The following is an 18621-nucleotide window of genomic DNA, read 5'->3' on the forward strand; positions in this document are numbered from 1 at the left end:
CCTTCAAACTTCAAACTCTGCGACGAAGCCTGTGTGCTAGTTTTAATGACAGTAATTGAGGGGAAAGGACGTCCTTGCCCCCTTAGTTTTTTGCTTCTGCCTAACTTTTGAAAAACAACTTTTTTTTGTCATTTGATTGGAAAAGGCACGTTTTTCACTTGAAAAAAAAAGGGAAAACAACCGAATGTGCATTTTATGGGAGTGTGCTATCAAGTCAAATTTATAAAAAGCAATTGGGTATAAATATAAGCTTTTAAATGAGCCCTTAAACAGCTCTCTTTTGTTATAGTAGTCTTCTAGTTTCTGCTAGTCAGTAGCCGGTTTATAAAGCCCTGTCTTCATTATGGCTTTTTCAGACGAAGTCGGCCGAGTAAAAGCAGCTTTTTGTTCAACGAAAAACAAAATTTCCTGAAAAACATGTATTGTTTTGTGAAGTATGGATAATGAACTTTATGTTATAGACTGAAAGTTTTTCGTAGCAGTCAAATTTGTCTGCAGTATTTTCTAGAGGTGTCTTATCTTCCCTACATCGGTAAATTAGAAATCATATTAAAAATAAGTTCTCAACTGAAACTAAGGAGTGATATTAAAACTTAAAATGAAAATACATTACTCCTTATAAATAAAAAAGATCATGGCAGCGTTGTTTCTACATTAAATTTTAATAAAAAAACGAACAAAGATTAATTTAAAGAAAAACAAAGTTTTTCCGAGGGAAGTAAAGAGCGAAGTTGAAACTTAAAACGGACAAAAATTATTACTTCACAGCCTATCTAATATATTTCAATCAAACTAATACAGATAAACAAACTGATCATGTTTTCCTATGTTTCTAGGATTATAGAAAACTAGCGCTTTACTGAAAACACAAAATAATATAGGAGTTTTGCTATAATAAAAGCGAACCAATTAAAGACACTTTTTACAGAATAAAAATATTATCAATCCCTTTTACGATCAATCCCTTTTAAGATAAAGCAACAATCAATTTTAGGATTGTTGTTTTATTTTTTTTTTCTTTTAATATGGTATCACTTCTGCATATTATGTCTTATTTGATCCTCATTTCAAGTAATACTAAAACATATTTATTACAATTTAAGATTGTATATTACTCACTGATGGTATTATACCTGGCGAGACCAAAATATAACCTGATAAATTAATCCAATATTTCTGTATGCTCTTCAGTTACTTTGCGGTTATTAAAAAAATATTTAATTTCACGCTTAGGTTTTTAAGATAATTTTAATTGTATACTGAAAGTTACTGATGTCACAACTGGTGTAAGACTATGGAAAGTTTTACAGATTATTTTCGTCAGGCTACATACTCACTTTTGACTCCAAAATCAATATTCCTGTTTCTTATACTTGACTTTTGTGTTTTCAGTAAAGCGCTAGTTTTCTATAATGCTAAAAACATAGAGAAACATAATAAGTTTGTTTATCTGTATTTAGTTGTATTGATATATATTATATAGACGGTGAAATAATAAATTTTTGTCCGTTTTAAGTTTCAACTTCGCTCTTTACTTCCCTCGGAAAAACTTTTTTTAAAATTAATAAGGGACAGTTTATTTTTGCGAAAGATCCTATTTGCGATTTCTCTGGGTTCAACCCGATCCTACCTCTGGGGAACAGGAAATGGGTCGATGCCAACTTTTTATAATCACGATATCTACTAGAACCGATTATCGCATTTTAACAAAGTCTGCTGCAAAGTGATCACTAGGCTTCGTTTTCTATGTTTAGGGAGCCCTAGAGCAATGATTTCGTAAGCAACAGGGGCCTCCTAAATTCTTCTCGTAACGACATTTACCAGAACGTGTGGTCAGATTTGAAACAAAAAATGGTAGGACACGACCGTAGGCTCTGCAGTGGGGAGATGAGACTAAATTTATGTCAAAGGACATCTACCAGAGCCCAGTACTGAATCTCAACCAGATTTGGCAAAAAGAATGAGCAAATGTCCTAGTTTTGCCTTTGGAGGGTCTGTACCTAGTGTGAGCCTGTTTTTAAAGGGGCATAAAGAGGGCTTTATTCTCACTGTCACATGTACTAGGACAGACACTCAGATACTGTTAGCGGGCAGTAGAAACTAGTGTTCTATTTGTATTCTCTTGGAGTCTGGAGCCAATCCTGTATATGCGTTGTTGATAGAGGAGGAGAGGCTTAAACCTGTGTATTCAGAATATCAGGTATAATCGTCCTAGGATTTCATAAGAACTTGGTGGAAAGTCAGTTGATTTCCACGCATTGTTTCTCTAAAATACTGACCGGATTCGACCTCTATTGCGGGATTTCTTGCGGGATCTCTATTGTGGGATAACGGTAACTAAAAGAAATGGACTGCTGGATCTCAATTAAAAGTAACAGTTATGTGAGTCCAGCATCCATTAACCCTCTGCGAGGGGCAAAATTCATGCCATGAGTAACCTAGCAATGACCACATTTGACAAACGTTCACATTTACGGTTTCGGGATTCCATTATGGTTTCTGGGGGCTTTATGCTCCATCGAACATCTGTGACTCAACAGTCACGTACTTGTACTCCATGTACATCACAAGCTCTAACTAGATCTCGATTAAACTTGGTAGGAATGAAAAACTACGGTTTCAGATTTGCTTTGATTGGAATCGAGCCCAGTCCAATAGAAAGGTTCATATGTGTTGCATTTCAACAGGGACCCATGACTCACAGTTGCTGCAACACTTAATATGCTGCAACACAGTTGCTGCAACACTAAAATATCTTTCATTATAAGGGGGGGGGGGGGTGAAATGGTTAAACGATGAGAAAAAATGAATTATGGAACATCTAAACCGACACGTGCTTTTGCCAGGGACTGTATTTCTATTTTGGTTGGCCAATTCGAGCAACGTAAATTTCGATTTTGAATCGTTTGATCATTTACTCCCGGATTTATACGAAGCACTAAAAAAGGAGTGGTTAAAGAAAGGTAAATGATAACAAAAGTAATTTTTGAATATTCAAAGAAGAATAAAGGAATAAAGTCAATTAAACATTAGAGCACATTTAACACACCGTCGTATAGATGTACAAAACAAGAAACATAGTATGTAACCTAATTTGGGCTGAAACTTGAAGCGATTTTTTCCCCTTCTGAAAATGTAGTGCCAGCAATAACAATGATAAGCCACTAGTTTCGGCAAATACCTGTCTCTTTTTTTAGCAAGCTAAACTCCGTTTAAATAGATCTAGAAATGATAATCGACAAGTTTTATTGCTATGCCCTTGTTCCACGTGTTAAGCGATTTCCTGCGTGAAGCTGCCCCATAAGTAGTTACTTATTTTGGACTAGTCGGCCAGTAAGCAAGAATCAGCAATGGAGTATGTACGTTGCCTTGACTTTGAACGTACAGTCAGTTCATACACATCCTACCCACGTGAGGGGGGGGGGGGATATGTGAAAAGGATCGGAGTTAAAGCTACTATTCTTTAATTTCTCGAAGGAAGTAATCTACCCTATGCGCCCTCAACGCGTGTGAGCAGGGATCTATGGAATTTACTCAGAAGTAGGAAATACACTGCCATGACAAAACACCTAATATTACACTTCAAACTTAAATATATATAGTCATCCAAAGACAAAAAAAAACCTTTTGATGTAGCCTCAAAGCGTTCCGATTTCTTTTTTCGTTTCCATTTCCATGGCTTAAATAATCTTCCAAATACGGTCAGTTTACTTTTTGGTGGGGGTGTTCTTATTGTCCCGTTTGATGTCTTTCGTCCTGAAATAAAAATATCCAACATGAAGGAAATGAGAATACATCAAACCAGAGTTCCAATATACACTAACAATCAAAGGACCATCCCTTTACTATCATGTTCCTTATATTATATTCCCTTCATGTTACAGACGAGACTATATTCTAGGATTGATGAAAACTTTATTCAATATTTTCTGCTCCGTTCCCTGTATCCCATTATCTTCAAATTTCAAACTTGTAAATAAGTTATATCTCTCGAGGAAGACTGGCCTGTATTTTCAATCAGTAGTCCTAATCCCAATCAAAGGGAAATCAGAATGGGCAAGCATTTCGGCTTCAAATCAGTGGTCAAGAGATTCAAATTGAGTTGCAAACTGAGTAAAAATTAATTTAAATTAATTCCAACAAAAGTCCGTTTGAATATATTTTTAAATCTTAATCAGAAATGATTTGGACATCAACAGAGATAACTCTGTGAAGGGAGTTATTACAGACGTTTCTGTAATAGGGTTTTACCAAAGAAACAGATTATTTTTTTCTATAATTCCATGGTAAAAGTGTGGTTTGATTTCATTGGTTTAAATCTATGACGTATTTTCGGAAACCAATCACGTAATTCCTTGCTTTTAGAGGGGAAAAAAATCGCCTTTTCAGACGTGATTGGTTTTAAAGTATCCTGTGTGAAATTTCGAACCAGTAAAAGGGAACGAAAAGGTAGTCCTTATGCTTCTCTATACCTCCACTTCGAAACGAATTAGATATAAACAGGGATAACCATTTGAAGGAAAGATTAATAAAAGAAAAGTTTCCAGAATGACGTTTTACTTAATTTCTCCGACGCTGATTTTATAGCAAATTTAAGTGACAATTCCAGTGGAAAAATAAGATTAAACATATCGGAAGTAAACATATCGGAAGCAAATTAAAGTGGAAGTATACTTTATTATCTAAGCCCAAGACTTGGATATTGGGCTTAGATTACTCTTGAAACTGCCGTTAATATAACTAAACTATAATTGATTTTTCAAAGAGACAGCTTGTTGTTTCTTGAAATAGGACATGCTCTCCAGAAGTTTTTTCCCAACACATTGAATATCAAAAGGAATTAAGATTTAATACAATTTCGGGCAGCTAATATAAACTGTTTTAAAGAAAATGGTATTGAAGTCATTTGAGTCATATGCTATTTCAGAAACCTTGCAATTGTTGCGCTAGGTAAATTTCTGCTAATCTAGTTAATTAATCAGCTATGATCTTACATCTTCTGCCAAGATGTGCAAGGCCGTATCCAGGGGGGGGGGTGTTTGAACCCCCCCCCCACCCAAAATGGTTGCCCGACTCGTAAAAACGTAACAAGAATGGACGTAAAAAAAATGTTGTATGTATTTTTTGTGGTTTTTTGTGTAAACCCCTCTCCCCCCCCCCAAAAAAAAAAAATCTCTTCCGAAAAAAATCCTGAGTACGGCCTTGAAGATGTGATTAATAATTTAAAAGAAAATCTGATCTTGCTTCTTAGACCGTTTTTGGACAAATTTAAATTCAGTGCCCTCTGATCAGCAGTCTAAGGATTACAAAGTCCTCTGTTTAATACCAAGTAGGGCAGAAAAGTTTACACGAAGTATTTTTGGCTGAGATAAGTGAGTTCTAAGAAAATAGCATATTGGTTAAGCAAAAACGGAAATATTGTCCAATTGACGTGAAGATCAGAGAAGTAAAATCTTAGCAGATTAATTAACCAAAATACAAGGTTTTATTATGAACTATTTGTTCAAACGTAAAAACATCTGAGCGAGTCATTATAGTCAATGGCCCTAAACGTTGTATTCTGTCGAAAAATCAGGGGTATGTCAGCGTATTGGTTCGTTATTGGCTGTTTGGAAACAATTTTCCCGATAAAGACGTCAATCGGGGGAGGAAGGGGGTGGTTAATAGCCCCCCATATTTTTACCACCTACTCCTCCTAAATTTTGAAAAATACCTTTTTGAGTCGTTAAATAATGTCTTTTAGGTATTTTCAATGAAAAACCGAAAAAAATGCCAAAAACGACCGAAAATATGCCAAAAACAACCACCACCTCCATCCTAAAATTTGAAAACATATCCCCGCCCTTTCTAGATTTTTCATTGCTTGACGCCCCTGCTTCAAGTCAAGGACAATGGCAGGAACTCACTTTGAACATGCTAATCACAGTTTGTAGAATTATCCAGTAATTTTATCGCAGATCATTTCTGGTCTTCGTTCTCGGTACGAACAAAAAGCTCCTTCCACTTATTTCTTCACTTATGGATCAGTGTGTTTGCGTCTATCAATGAGAAATTGTTACAAAGTGCATTATTCGTAATAGCGGGTTTCCACTTATTTCCAATTATTTTGCGTCTGACTTGTCTACCCGTGAAGAGATCTGATGCCGCTTATGTTTATATCTGCAAAAACGTTCTCCAGAGCACTCGCACCCCGGTCCGCGTTTTTATAATGGGTGAGATAGGGAATGATCATACTGGATAATTATATAAACTGTGATGCTAATATACTTGTTAACGAGATGCTACCTTGTCACTGGAAGTTTGTTATCTGCGTACTGGCTACCACTAGAAATCTAAATTTTTCTTTACGCTTCTAAGCAAAACGTTTAAGTTTCAGAAGTTTCGTGCATTTCCAATAATATGTTAAATGACATCTATTTTGGAACAATTGAAAAATTAGATGATAATCTTGTTTATAAGGAAATTGTTCAAAAATCTCCAGTGCGTAAACTTTGGAACGGCACATATTCATGTGCCGTTCATGTGCCGTTAATTCATGTACAATGTAAATTAAACTATTTGGATTAAATGCAAAGCACATAGTTTGCCCGACTCTAGCTAGGGCATCTTACTTGACTTTGCGTATCACATATAGACCGTCTAACACTGGAGAAGAGGATATCAGGGAATTTGATCTAAAAAACTTCTTGGGAAGCCGGTCCAGGACACTTGCAAAAAAAAAAAAAAAAATGCGAACTAAGAATGAAAAGTCACATATTTCAGTCTAAAAGAGCTTCTATCGCTCTTTATTTCTTTTGTGAAGTATATTAATTAAATTTTTTATGAGGAATAGTCATTTCATGGTTCCTTCTAAAAGCAAAACTAGTAGAGGATGAAAAAATATAAAAATAAAAATAAAAACTTGACCATCAACAATACAAAAACTAGAAGCAACAAAAAAATAATATCCATCATGGAAAATATTAAAAAAAAAAGGACAGAGGAATAGCAGGAGTGGAACCCTGTTTGGAAACTAGCTGAAATCCCATACCAAACTGCAAAAGATAATCCATGTCTTATTCTTGAAGCTGGTGTTGGAGACTTTTGAAGATTCAGGTCTTAGGGAATTAATAGACTTGACAATTCTAAATTTTTTTTAAACAATAAAATGCATTAAATTAATATATCAAATGATACACTAAATATTCTATACAAAAGAAATAACTTCAAGATATACCTTTTTTGGAGGCCTGCAAAAAGTCTGAAATGGACAAAGAAGAGGCAATCATCTGCTTCTTCTCCTCAAAGCTGACATTAAGATATTCAAGACTCTGCGACAAAGGAATGCCTGATCGATTACTTATGCAATATCCTTTCATTTTTCCAGGACCAGAGCCAGCTGAAGTTGCAGCAAAATATACGGTTTGCACTTTAAACGCCATTTCACTTAAACTGCGTCATCTATTTTTTTGCATAATTAAATATGTGTGCGTTATTAGCAGAGATACAGGAGCTTAATCAACGAAAGACATTCTACTTTGCAAATTTTCGTTTTGAATTTACTAGATATCTTACTTTATATAATTGGCAAGTGTCCATAACACCAAGCCAATTATGTGAGGTCATAAAACGGGTAGCTAAAGCTACCCTTTTGTCTACCCTATTAGACAAACTAGGGTTACCCTATTTTGTCTCTCGGCTGAGCGATCAAGTGTTTTTGGAAGGGGCGAGGGAGGGAGTAACCAAATCTGTGTTTTGGAGAAGGGGGCAAAATATTTCTTGTCCAGTCACGGTATGTATTTTTTACTCATGTTGTCTGAGATACGCTTTGTCTAGCAACATCAAACACAAACAAAAAACTCAATTAGCCAAAAAACGGTTTTAGAGGTAGATCTATAAATCAACCTGTAAATTAAAATTTGGGCTGGAATATTGACCACCTGGTTGATGACATGGCAGGCTTGTCACCAGGTTCTGGGTAAGTAAAGCCACCAAATAACATTAATAATAAATATTTTTTCTCATTTAGCGGAAGCCTATAATAGTTACACGGCAATATACATTATAGCAACTTACAAATAGTTGTTGACTGTGTGGTGTCTATACGTAAAATGGGGAGTTAAAGGACAAATATCCTCTAGAGCAGGCCTTCCAAAACTATGGATCGCGACCCCAAATGGGGTAGCGTAGCAAAACCGTGGGGTCGCAAGAGATTTTACAGTCAAATATTTAAATATTAAAGTCAAATATTTATAACATACTAAAAAAAGACATATATTGTAAAGTTGATGAATTTTAAAAGACTGGAGGTCTAGAATGGAAAAATTGCTGTGGAAAATGCACAGATGGTACAAAAGCGATGACGGGCAAAAACATTGGTTTTAAACAATTTTTGGTACTGGTGCATTATGTGGGCACTGCTATATATTGTACGAGAGACGAAACTCGCCAAACGGCTTATTTGCAAGAGAACGCTATAGAGAAATGGAATACAAAGCGTGGTTTTCATTGCGTTTACGATATTTAGACTGTTGCTATTCGTGGTTTGGGGGGGGGGGGGGAGGTACCTAAATTAGGTTAGGCTACGTATTTAATAAATGCTATGGTTTACCCCCACCCCCCTAATGTCCAAATATATAGCCCAAATTTGTTTCTAAACTATTATATTTAAAATATTACATTAGCATTAACCAAACCTGCCGTCTTTAGGAGTGCCCACATAATACACCAGCACCCAATTTTTTTAAGCTACTCATTATGACCATATCTTTTACTCACTGCCTTATTCATCGAGAGGCCCTTGCAGCAAAAAAAATAGCACCATAATTGAACGATGTGCTTCAAAATGCTGTTACGATTATAAATTTTATCAAGAGCCATGCCTTTAACAGTCACTTATTTTCAAATTTATCTAAGGATATCTATGGATTCCGTCTACAAAACTTTATTATTGCACGAAGAAGTAAGATAGTAGTCAAAAAGTCATAGTTTAAGAAGATAATTATTATTAAAAGGCGGAATTGAAAAATTCTTAACCAAACGAAAATTTGAACTTGTTGCTTTTCTTCAAAACGACTTATGACTATCCAAGCTGTGTTATTTGTCGGATATCTTTGCGAGATTAGACAATCTCAACTTGTCTCTTCAAGGAAAAAACTGCGATATATTTACTTTTAAATTCTAACGATAAAATTGAAAGTTTTATTAAAAAGATAAAAATTTGGAAAGATAGGATAGAAAAAAAATCGTTCGAAATATTTTCCAGTGTCGACAATTTTATAATCGAGAGAAATCATTGTAAAACTTTTATTGCAAAAATTATTGTAGATCACTTAAAAGCGCTAGAAACTTAGTTCCGGACATATTTTTTTTTTTATTAAATATTCATTTCAAAAATGTAGCTTTAAATCCGTTTTGTATTGATTTAACTGAGATTGATCACATGCCACTTAAAGCTTAAGAGGAATTTGCTGAGCTTTCGAGTGATTCAAACTTAAAACTACAATTTCCAAAAAAGCCCTTGACTGAATTCTGGATCAGAACTAGAACTGAATTTCCCATCATGACAGACATGTCATTATATGTTCTTCTGCCATTCAACATCACAAATTTATGTGAAGTTACTTTCTGAGTTTTAACACATATCAAACCCCAATATCCTTCAACGTAAAAAATTGCTGAAGAGGTATTACGTCTAACAGTGCTACACATTCCACAAAAATTTAATTTGTTATGCAATAAAAAACATCTCACTTAAGTGTTTCCTTTCATTTTAATTTAATATTTACCACCCAACAACTGCGTTCGAATATATTCGATTGAACTAAGACGGTAAGACGGTCTTTTATTTGTTATTTAAAAAAAATTATACAATTTTGACGGAAAATAGGGCATATGTATTTTGTAAGTATAATAAAGACAACTTTTCAACTTTTGTGGAATTTTTTATTTTAGATTTTTTTTATTATTTTTTTATTATTTTTATTTTTTTTTTTATTTTTTTATTATTATTATTTTTATTATTATTATTTTATTTATATTATTTTATTTATATTTTATTATATTATATTTATATTATTTTATTATTAATATTTATTATTATTTTTTTTTTTTTTTTTTTATTCGATTGAACTAAGACGGTCAGAATTCTCTTTTATTTGTTATTGAAAAAAAAAATACAATTTTGACGGAAAATAGGGCATATGTATTTTGTAAGTATAATAAAGATAACTTTTCAACTTTTGTGGAATTTTTTATTTTAGATTTTTGTCTGTTTCTAAACAAATTCTAAAACTATATATTTTCATGTGTATATTGTTGCCTAAATGAATCATCAAAAAATATTTATTTGTCTTTCAATTATATTTATATGGGGTTGCCAGGATAAATGGGGTCGTGAATGAAAAAAGTTTAGGAAGCCCTGCTCTAGAGTAATTGATAGCGCATAGGGTGTCGAATTGACGCTTCAGTCACTGGATCCATTTTTTTTTTTTTTTTTTTTTTGACATAAACAGGTAGCAAGCCTGTCGCCCAACCTTACGGCAGCGTGAATCAAACCCCGGGCCCAATATTAAAAAGCAGAGCACCAATCCACTACGCTGACACGGAATTAAAATGGAGTTGCTTCAAGTAAAAAGTAGAAGCCCTTACATTTTTCAGACGAGCTCTTCCTATGTCGTTACACTAAAATGCTTAAAACTGATGGAAAATAGAAATTATCTTGAAAGCTGAGGAAGAGAGGGGACATATGGGCGCCTTCTCTTTATGCTGCATCCAAGCAGCTTAATTAATACATCACATTTTCAAGACAGTTTAAGGAGAGTTCACTGACCCATTGGATGCACAGATAGACACAAGCTGTTTGAGCTAATTTTGGGACCGCTTGTTTTTTCTGTGGTCACATCTTGACACGGTTTTATGATTCTTTTTTATAAAAAAGTTTCACAGAACACGCAATAACAGCCAAGTTTTGCAAATCGTAAACTTAGCGAAAATGGTCGTGTAAGAAGAACTCATTTTTCTCGCGTTTTTTCAATTGTGGAGGAGGGTTTCATGACTTTGGAGAGGAGCAGATATATTTCAGCTATTTAGGAGCTTCCCTTCACGTCAAAATAACATATTCAGTTCATAGCAAAAATTTCAGATTTTCAGCCGTAGAGTATTTTTACATTGGAGGACCCCTAGGGGCAAGGGCAGGACAATACACATATCTTGACCCAAATGACAATCTTTCAAAATAATTAAATGATAGTGCCCCGCAAAAATGATTCTTTGTGTACAAATTATAGAAACATTTCAACATTATGGGAACTCAGTAAAAGAAGGAGAATTCAAACGCCCCGCTTCCCTTGCTTACGTTCCTACTTTTATAAAGGATGGGGAAATTCATAACATATTCATTGCACCTATTCTTCAAGCATTGTATTGCCAAAACATATACAAATAATTATTAGCATGGTACTTGTCGGTTATTGGAAACCACAGTTTATATAATTAGTCTATAAACTGTGTTGGAAACACACTCAAGAATTACGCTTAGGTCACATCTCAGAAAACCGGTTACATAGCTACAAAACAGGTGATGGGTGATACAATGCATTGGACTTAGAATGCATTAGATTCACGTCCCAATGAAGTATTCAGTTCATACAAAAATTTCCGATTTTCAGCAGTAAATTAGAGTATTTTTACATTGAAGACTCATAGGGGCAGGACAGGTCAATACGCACATTTTGACCCAAATGATGACCAAATAATGAATGTTATAATTAATAGATTAATTAATTAATTAAGACGGTGATTCAAAATAATTAAGTGATAGTGCCCCACAAAAACGATTCTTTCCGTACAAATTATAGAAACATTGTAAAATTATGGGAATTCAGTACAAAAAAGGAGAATTCAAACACACCCTCCCCTTGTTTACGTCCCTACTTTTATAAAGGAAGTGAAAATTCATAACATATTCACTGCACCTATTGTTCAAACGTTGTATTGCCAAAAGATACACAAATAATTATTAGCACATCTACTGGTCAATTTCTTCAGGTGATAATAAGCTGTTACTTAACAATTACAATGGGATAATAACGACGCATTTAGCCGACACTGAACAAAAAGCGACCGGTTTAGTAAACCGAACGGTCCAATCCTTTTAAGCAAGGCAGGTGCCAAACATTTAAAAAAAAATGCCACGAAACTGTGCCTAAAGGACTGAACAGACGTAGTGTTTTTTAAACTAAACACGGCGGTAGTTCATGCCAGCTTTCGAACTACAATTTCTTTCTAGGTCAATTCTCATTTTGAGCGTATTTTAGGCCTACGCTAGGTAAGTTTCAAAAATTTAAAGCAGAATAAATAAATAATAAAGTTAAAAAAAAATTAAAAAATTAAATTAAATTAAAATTAAAAAATTTTAAAATTTAAAAAATTAAATTTAAAAATTTAAAAATTAAATTAAAAAATTAAAAAAAATTAAGTTAAAAAATTAAAAAAAATAAATAAAACGATACCTAAAGGTGTCGCTGGTTATTTGGTTTGGAACGGGGGTCAATGGTGTGACTCTAAGCTTAACCAGAGACAACCCAGCTTCAAATGGATACCTGGAGAAATTCGGAGGAAAAACACTGAAAGCGTTGGATGACTTGCCCCCAACCAGGCACTGCACTCTCGGCAGAAAGCATTGAATCAGGAGATCGGTACCTGAGCAACGTAGACCATGATCAGCATGCGAGAAGTTTACCCAAAGGGCTGGATAAACGTAGCGACTTTTCAAAGCTAAAAACGGACGTATTTTTCAATAGGGCTGTATCATATGCAATCTTTTGAGCTATTTCATTAATTTGAATAACTGATTTGAAATGATTCAAAGGATCAAATTTATCATCAGAATAATTTCTTCAAATGACGAAATAATTCAATTATCAAATTATTTATTTAATTATACCCCCCCCCTCACGAAAATTGTTGCGTAGTCCCTCAAATATGTTTAATGCAGGATTTCTGGACTTGGCTATTATAAAAGGTTAATATCCTACAGTCTCACTTAACATACTACTTGATGGCTTGGCCAAACGACTTTTCTTTGTTGAGTGTTCATGTGATCCAAATTTAAAATATTTGTCAAAAATATTATATTTTTCCTATGAAAAAGTAAACTTATCGCTCGCACACTTTTAAAACATAAAAAGAAAACGCTAAGGTAAGTTTGCCCAGCCCTTGAAACATGGAAGCCTTAAACCAGCCCTTCAAACCCAGACAAAGAACATGGGAATCCGATAAGGCAAAATAATTTCGTCTCAGAGTGAAAAACAACACCTTCTATCATCAATCAGCAGAATCATACATTTAGTTGTAGAAACCTAAACAAAACTTACAGTCAAATTTTTATATCTGTGCTTATGCTTTGCGTTGGCCGGACGTGAATGAACCCCTTTTTGCACAACGGGAAAAAGGGGTATATTAGCGTACATCTTTAATTAGTTCTGAATCTAAACGGGTATAAATTTAGGACCAGTACTGGTCATGAGGACACATCTTAAGAAAACAATTCTCACTTCATAACATGCATAATAAACCCAATTAACATATTTTCCAAGGGGAGCACCTTCGTCATCACTATTTTCACTGTTATACAATTATTTTTAACAATATTGTGAAAAACAAACATATTTGATTGCATTTTCCCGTTTTCAATTATTCTATACAACAAAGTTAAACACCATCACTGCCATCTGCCAAAAAGATACAGGCTAATATTAATAATTGTAGGTTAGGTTAACTAGATGACTCTTGGGTGTTTGTTTTAAAACGATTTTCAAGACTTGGAGAAAAGACAAAAGATTGAAAAATGTGACTGTAAAACTAGAAAAACAAGGAAAATAGTGAGGATGAAGGTTTGGATAATATGTTAACTAGGATAATTATGCATATTATGAAGTAAGAATTGTTTTCTTAACATGTCTTCTTATTACCAGTACGGGTCCTAAATTTATACCTATAAACCTTAGTCTCAACTATTTGAGGATTAAGAAACAAATAGTTTAAGAACAAAACAATTAACTTATTTTCAGACAATTTAAGGTTGAATCTAGTAAACTTCGATCTTCATGATTTTTTTTGTTAATGCAATAGATGGTTCTCATATTCAAATTAAAATGGCTACAAATTAAGCCTTGTTATCATAGTTCTGCTGGTCAATGCTGCACTGTCAATAATGCCAGCAGTTTTTTTTAATTTCTACTAAACACCTGTCGGTACTTGTGTCTTATAGCCACCACGCTCAAGTTCTGTCGAGAATTGAACTTTGGTTAATGCTAATGAAATAAAACAAAATACGATGAAAACATAATACTTTATCAACAAAATTATGAAAACCACAACAAAAATTATGGAAGGGGGCCGCCCAGACTGTTATATTAGATACGTAAACTAACCTAAACTAAGCAAAATACCAACTAAATATCTAATTAAAATATAGCTACAATGTAGCTTCCCACCAAGCCGAAGCTAATATTGTCTGGTATAAAGACCATGAAAACCGGCTTTTGTCTCGTGTTCGGGATACATCATGAGTGTGGTGGCTATAAGACAAAAGTACCCACCTGTCAAAGAGCCAATGGTACCTCTCTAATCAGTTTCTATACTCTTTGGCCCTAAGTTCCCACTTTCCACCTACCCACTTTCTCCCACTTGATGTACATATTGGAGCGCCATATGTACCACATAGTTCTGAGGCGCTTACCAGAACTTTTCCACGCGTGATAAAGTCCCCTAAACGCTTGACAAGGTTCCACCATACACCCCTTGAAAAGTTGGCGACCTTTCGGAAGAAATGCATCCACGATTCCCAGTTTTTCGTCTCGATTTATATATCAATTAAACTGCTGACTCACAAAAGTTCTAGGAAATGATATAAAAATAATGATAAAATGTTAGAAAATTTGTGACAATGTGAGAAAATGTGACAAGGGCGCCAATAATTGACCAAATTGAAAAGTTTATTTTGGTACTTTTCTATTAGCTGGAAGACACGCGACATATCGTATAGCGAACATGATAAAAGAAACTACTCGAGCAGATTATTTTAACGGAGAATTCCTATGCCGAGCATTGCAAACAGGGGTAGGCTATCACATCCCATTTACAATATTTAAAATTTAGTTTTTCGGGGTTGAAGGGGCAAAAAAAGATACCTAGGTTAGGTTACGTATTTAATATATGCTATGCTTTATCCCCACCACCCTGATGTGCAAACATATAGCCGAAATTTGTTTCTGAACTATTATATTTGGTACTTGTGCATTATACTTTACCCACGAAAGAAGTCAAGTTTGGCTAATGCTAATGAAACAAACTAGGATGAATATATAATAGTTTAGAAACAATTTGTGCTATATATTTGCACATTAAGGGGGGGGGGGGTAAAAATAGCATATATTAAATACGTAACCTAACCTAGATACCTTTGCCCCCCTAAAAAAAAAAAAACAACAGTTTAAATATTGTAAAGCAATTTTAAATCACGCTTTGCCATCCATTTATCTAGAAAATACCCGTTTGTCTGGTTTCCTGTAGTAGTTCCTTGTACAGTATTAAATAAAAAAAACAAGTTTTTTAAACTGAAAGTAAGGAGCGACATTAAAACTTAAAACGAACAGAAATTATTCCGTACATGAAAGGGGCTGTCCCCTCCTCAACGCCTCGCTCTTTATTCCGTATATGAAAGGGGCTGTCCCCTCCTCAACGCCTCGCTCTTTACGCTAAAGTTTGACTGTCTCACAATTTTTTTTTAAAACAATAAAAAACTTTAGCGTAAAGAGCGAGGCGTTGAGGAGGGGACAGCCCCTTTCATATACGGAATAAAGAGCGAGGCGTTGAGGAGGGGACAGCCCCTTTCATATACGGAATAATTTCTGTTCGTTTTAAGTTTTAATGTCGCTCCTTACTTTCAGTTTAAAAAACTTGTTTTTTTTATTTAATTTCTGATCGTTTTTTAGTTAATGCAGCTTTTATTTTCATAAAAATTTTACTTTTCTTTTTCTAAATTGATGTCTTTACAAATTAAATTAAGTAACTAACTTCTATACTCGTATATTTTTCTTCTGGCAAAAATTCAAAGTTGCAGATTTTTGCAGATATGAGCTTGAAACCTATGTAATAGGGTTTTCTGATACGCTGAATCTGACGTTGTGATTTTCATTAAAATTCTTCCACTTGTAGGGGATGTTTCCCCCTCTTTAAAAAATCGAGTAAATTTCCTCAGGCTTGTTGCCTTTGATGAGTAATACTAAACTTAATAAAATTTATATATTTAGAATCAGCATTATAAACACATTCTTTTGATACATTTGTTGACATCGAAATTCCGTTTTTAAAAGTTTCGATTACTATTGAGCCGTATCGCTTGTTTTTTTATTGTTTTTTTTATTACGTATATGTTATTACGTATATGAGGGGGTTCTCCCCTTAGTCAATACCAAGCTCTTTACGTTAAAAGTTAAAAAAAATTTGATTCACAAACCCCTGAATCACAAAGGCCGTTTAATTAGAATAGATAGCTCTTTTGAAAGCACTAAAAAAAAACTGTAGCTTAAAGAGCGAGGTATTGACTTGGAGGAGAACCCCCTCACATACGTTATAATTTCTGTTCGTTTTAAGTTCTAATATTCCTTCTTACATTTCAGTTGAAAAAACTTGGTTTTTTTTTATTTAATTTCTGATCGTTTTTTAAATAATGCTTGGAAATCCGGCGCGCCCTTCGTAGAAATGTCCCTTGCCCCAAAGAAACATCTTCCACGGAAATATTCTCCAGAGTAACTCCCTCCTCTAGCCCCCCTCCAGAAAAAATCCTTCCTGAAAATGGTTGTATACTTCCCAATAACCAATAAATAATGCTGGCAAGTCCGGCGCCCCCTTCATGGCGATTTCCTTCCCCCATGAAAACTTCCTTCATGAACAGATCCTCCAACATAACCCCCGACCCACCCTTCCCTCCCACTAGCAGAAAAAAACCTCCTGAAAACTTCTGTATACTTCCGAATAACCAATACTATATGTTAACATTGGGTAAAGTTCATATCTTTTAGCCCTCCTCTGGGTACTTCGGGGGATTAAGTCATCCCAAAAGACATATTTATCATATTTTCGACCATGCTGAACAAAAGGGCTATCTCAAAATTTTGATCGGGTGACTTTGGTAAAAAAATAAGCGTAGGAGGGGGCCTAGTTGCACTCCATTTTTTTTGGTCACTTAAAAAGGGCACTAAAACTTTTAATTTCCGTTCCAATGAGCCCTCCCACGCTATTCTAGGACCACTGGGTCGATACGATCACCCCTGGGGAAAAAAAAAAAAAAAAAAAAACAAATAAACACAAATAAACACGCTTCCGTGATCTTTCTTCTGGCAAAAAATGCAAAAATCCACATTTTTGTAGATAGGAGCTTGAAACCTCTACAGTAGGGTTCTCTGATACGCTGAATATGATGGTGTGATTTTCATTAAGGTTCTATAACTTTTAGGGGTCTTTCCCCCTTTTTTTGAAAATCAGCCAAATTTTCTCAGGCGCGTAACTTTTGATGGGTAGCTCTAAACTTGATGAAAGTTATATATTTGAAATCAGCATTGAAATCTGATTCTTTTGATATATCTATTGGTATCAAAAACCCGTTTTTTAGAGTTTCGGTTACCATTGAGCCGGGTCTCTCCGTACTTACAGTTCTTTACCACGAACTGTTTGATTTATTGACATCAAAATTCCATTTTTAAGTTTCGATTACTATTGAGCTGTATCCCTTGTTTTTTTATTATTATTTTTATTACGTATATGTTATTACGTGTATGAGGGGGTTCTTCCCCTAGTCAATACCACGCTCTTTACGTTAAAAGTTAAAAAAAAATATGATTCAAAAACCCCTGAATCACAAAGGCCGTTTAATTAGAATAGATAGCTCTTTTTAAAGCACTAAAAAAAAACTGTAGCTTAAAGAGCGAGGTATTGACTTGGAGGAGAACCCCCTCACATACGTTATAATTTCTGTTCGTTTTAAGTTCTAATATTCCTTCTTACATTTCAGTTGAAAAAACTTGGTTTTTTTTAATTTAATTTCTGCTCGTTTTTTAAATAATGCTTGGAAATCCGGCGCCCCCTTCATAGAAATGTCCCTTACCCCAAAGAAACATCCTCTACGGAAATATTCTCCAGAGTAACTCCCTCCTCTAGCCCCCCTCCAGAAAAAATCCTTCCTGAAAATGGTTGTATACTTCCCAATAACCAATAAATAATGCTGGCAAGTCCGGCGCCCCCTTCATGGCGATTTCCCTTCCCCCATGAAAACTTCCTTCATGAACAGATCCTCCAACATAACCCCCGACCCCCCCCTCCCGCCCACTAGCAGAAGAAAAACCTCCTGAAAACTTCTGTATACTTCCGAATAACCAATACTATATGTTAACATTGGGTAAAGTTCATATCTTTTAGCCCTCCCTCTGGGTACTTCGGGGATTAAGTCATCCCAAAAGACATATTTATCATATTTTCGACCATGCTGAACAAAATGGCTATCTCAAAATTTTGATCGGGTGACTTTGGTAAAAAAATAAGCGAGGGAGGGGGCCTAGTTGCCCTCCATTTTTTTTGGTC

At 34.7% G+C, this 18621-nt stretch overlaps 1 protein-coding gene across 8 annotated transcripts in view; it reads right to left on the bottom strand.

Annotated features, from left to right (window-relative positions):
* The window catches only part of LOC148946542 (uncharacterized), a 217096-nt gene that overhangs the window by 148039 nt on the left and 50436 nt on the right, over positions 1-18621 (bottom strand). For 5 of the 8 annotated variants that reach the window (XM_089097430.1, XM_089097429.1, XM_089097427.1 and 2 more), the window contains exons 2-3: positions 7217-7440; positions 3625-3756 (exon numbers count right to left, since the gene is read on the bottom strand). In XM_089097430.1, coding sequence (XP_088953556.1) covers positions 3625-3756; positions 7217-7421 — 337 coding nt within the window. In that variant the 5' untranslated portion in view covers positions 7422-7440. The remainder of the gene's footprint in view (positions 1-3624; positions 3757-7216; positions 7441-18621) is intronic. The other 3 variants (XM_089097431.1, XM_089097432.1, XM_089097428.1) reach the window with 2 other exon arrangements.

The sequence above is a fragment of the Artemia sp. Qi Xiang Cuo genome, chromosome 11 (assembly GCF_049724085.1).
Source record: "Artemia sp. Qi Xiang Cuo chromosome 11, ASM4972408v1, whole genome shotgun sequence".
NCBI lineage: Eukaryota > Metazoa > Arthropoda > Branchiopoda > Anostraca > Artemiidae > Artemia > Artemia sp. Qi Xiang Cuo.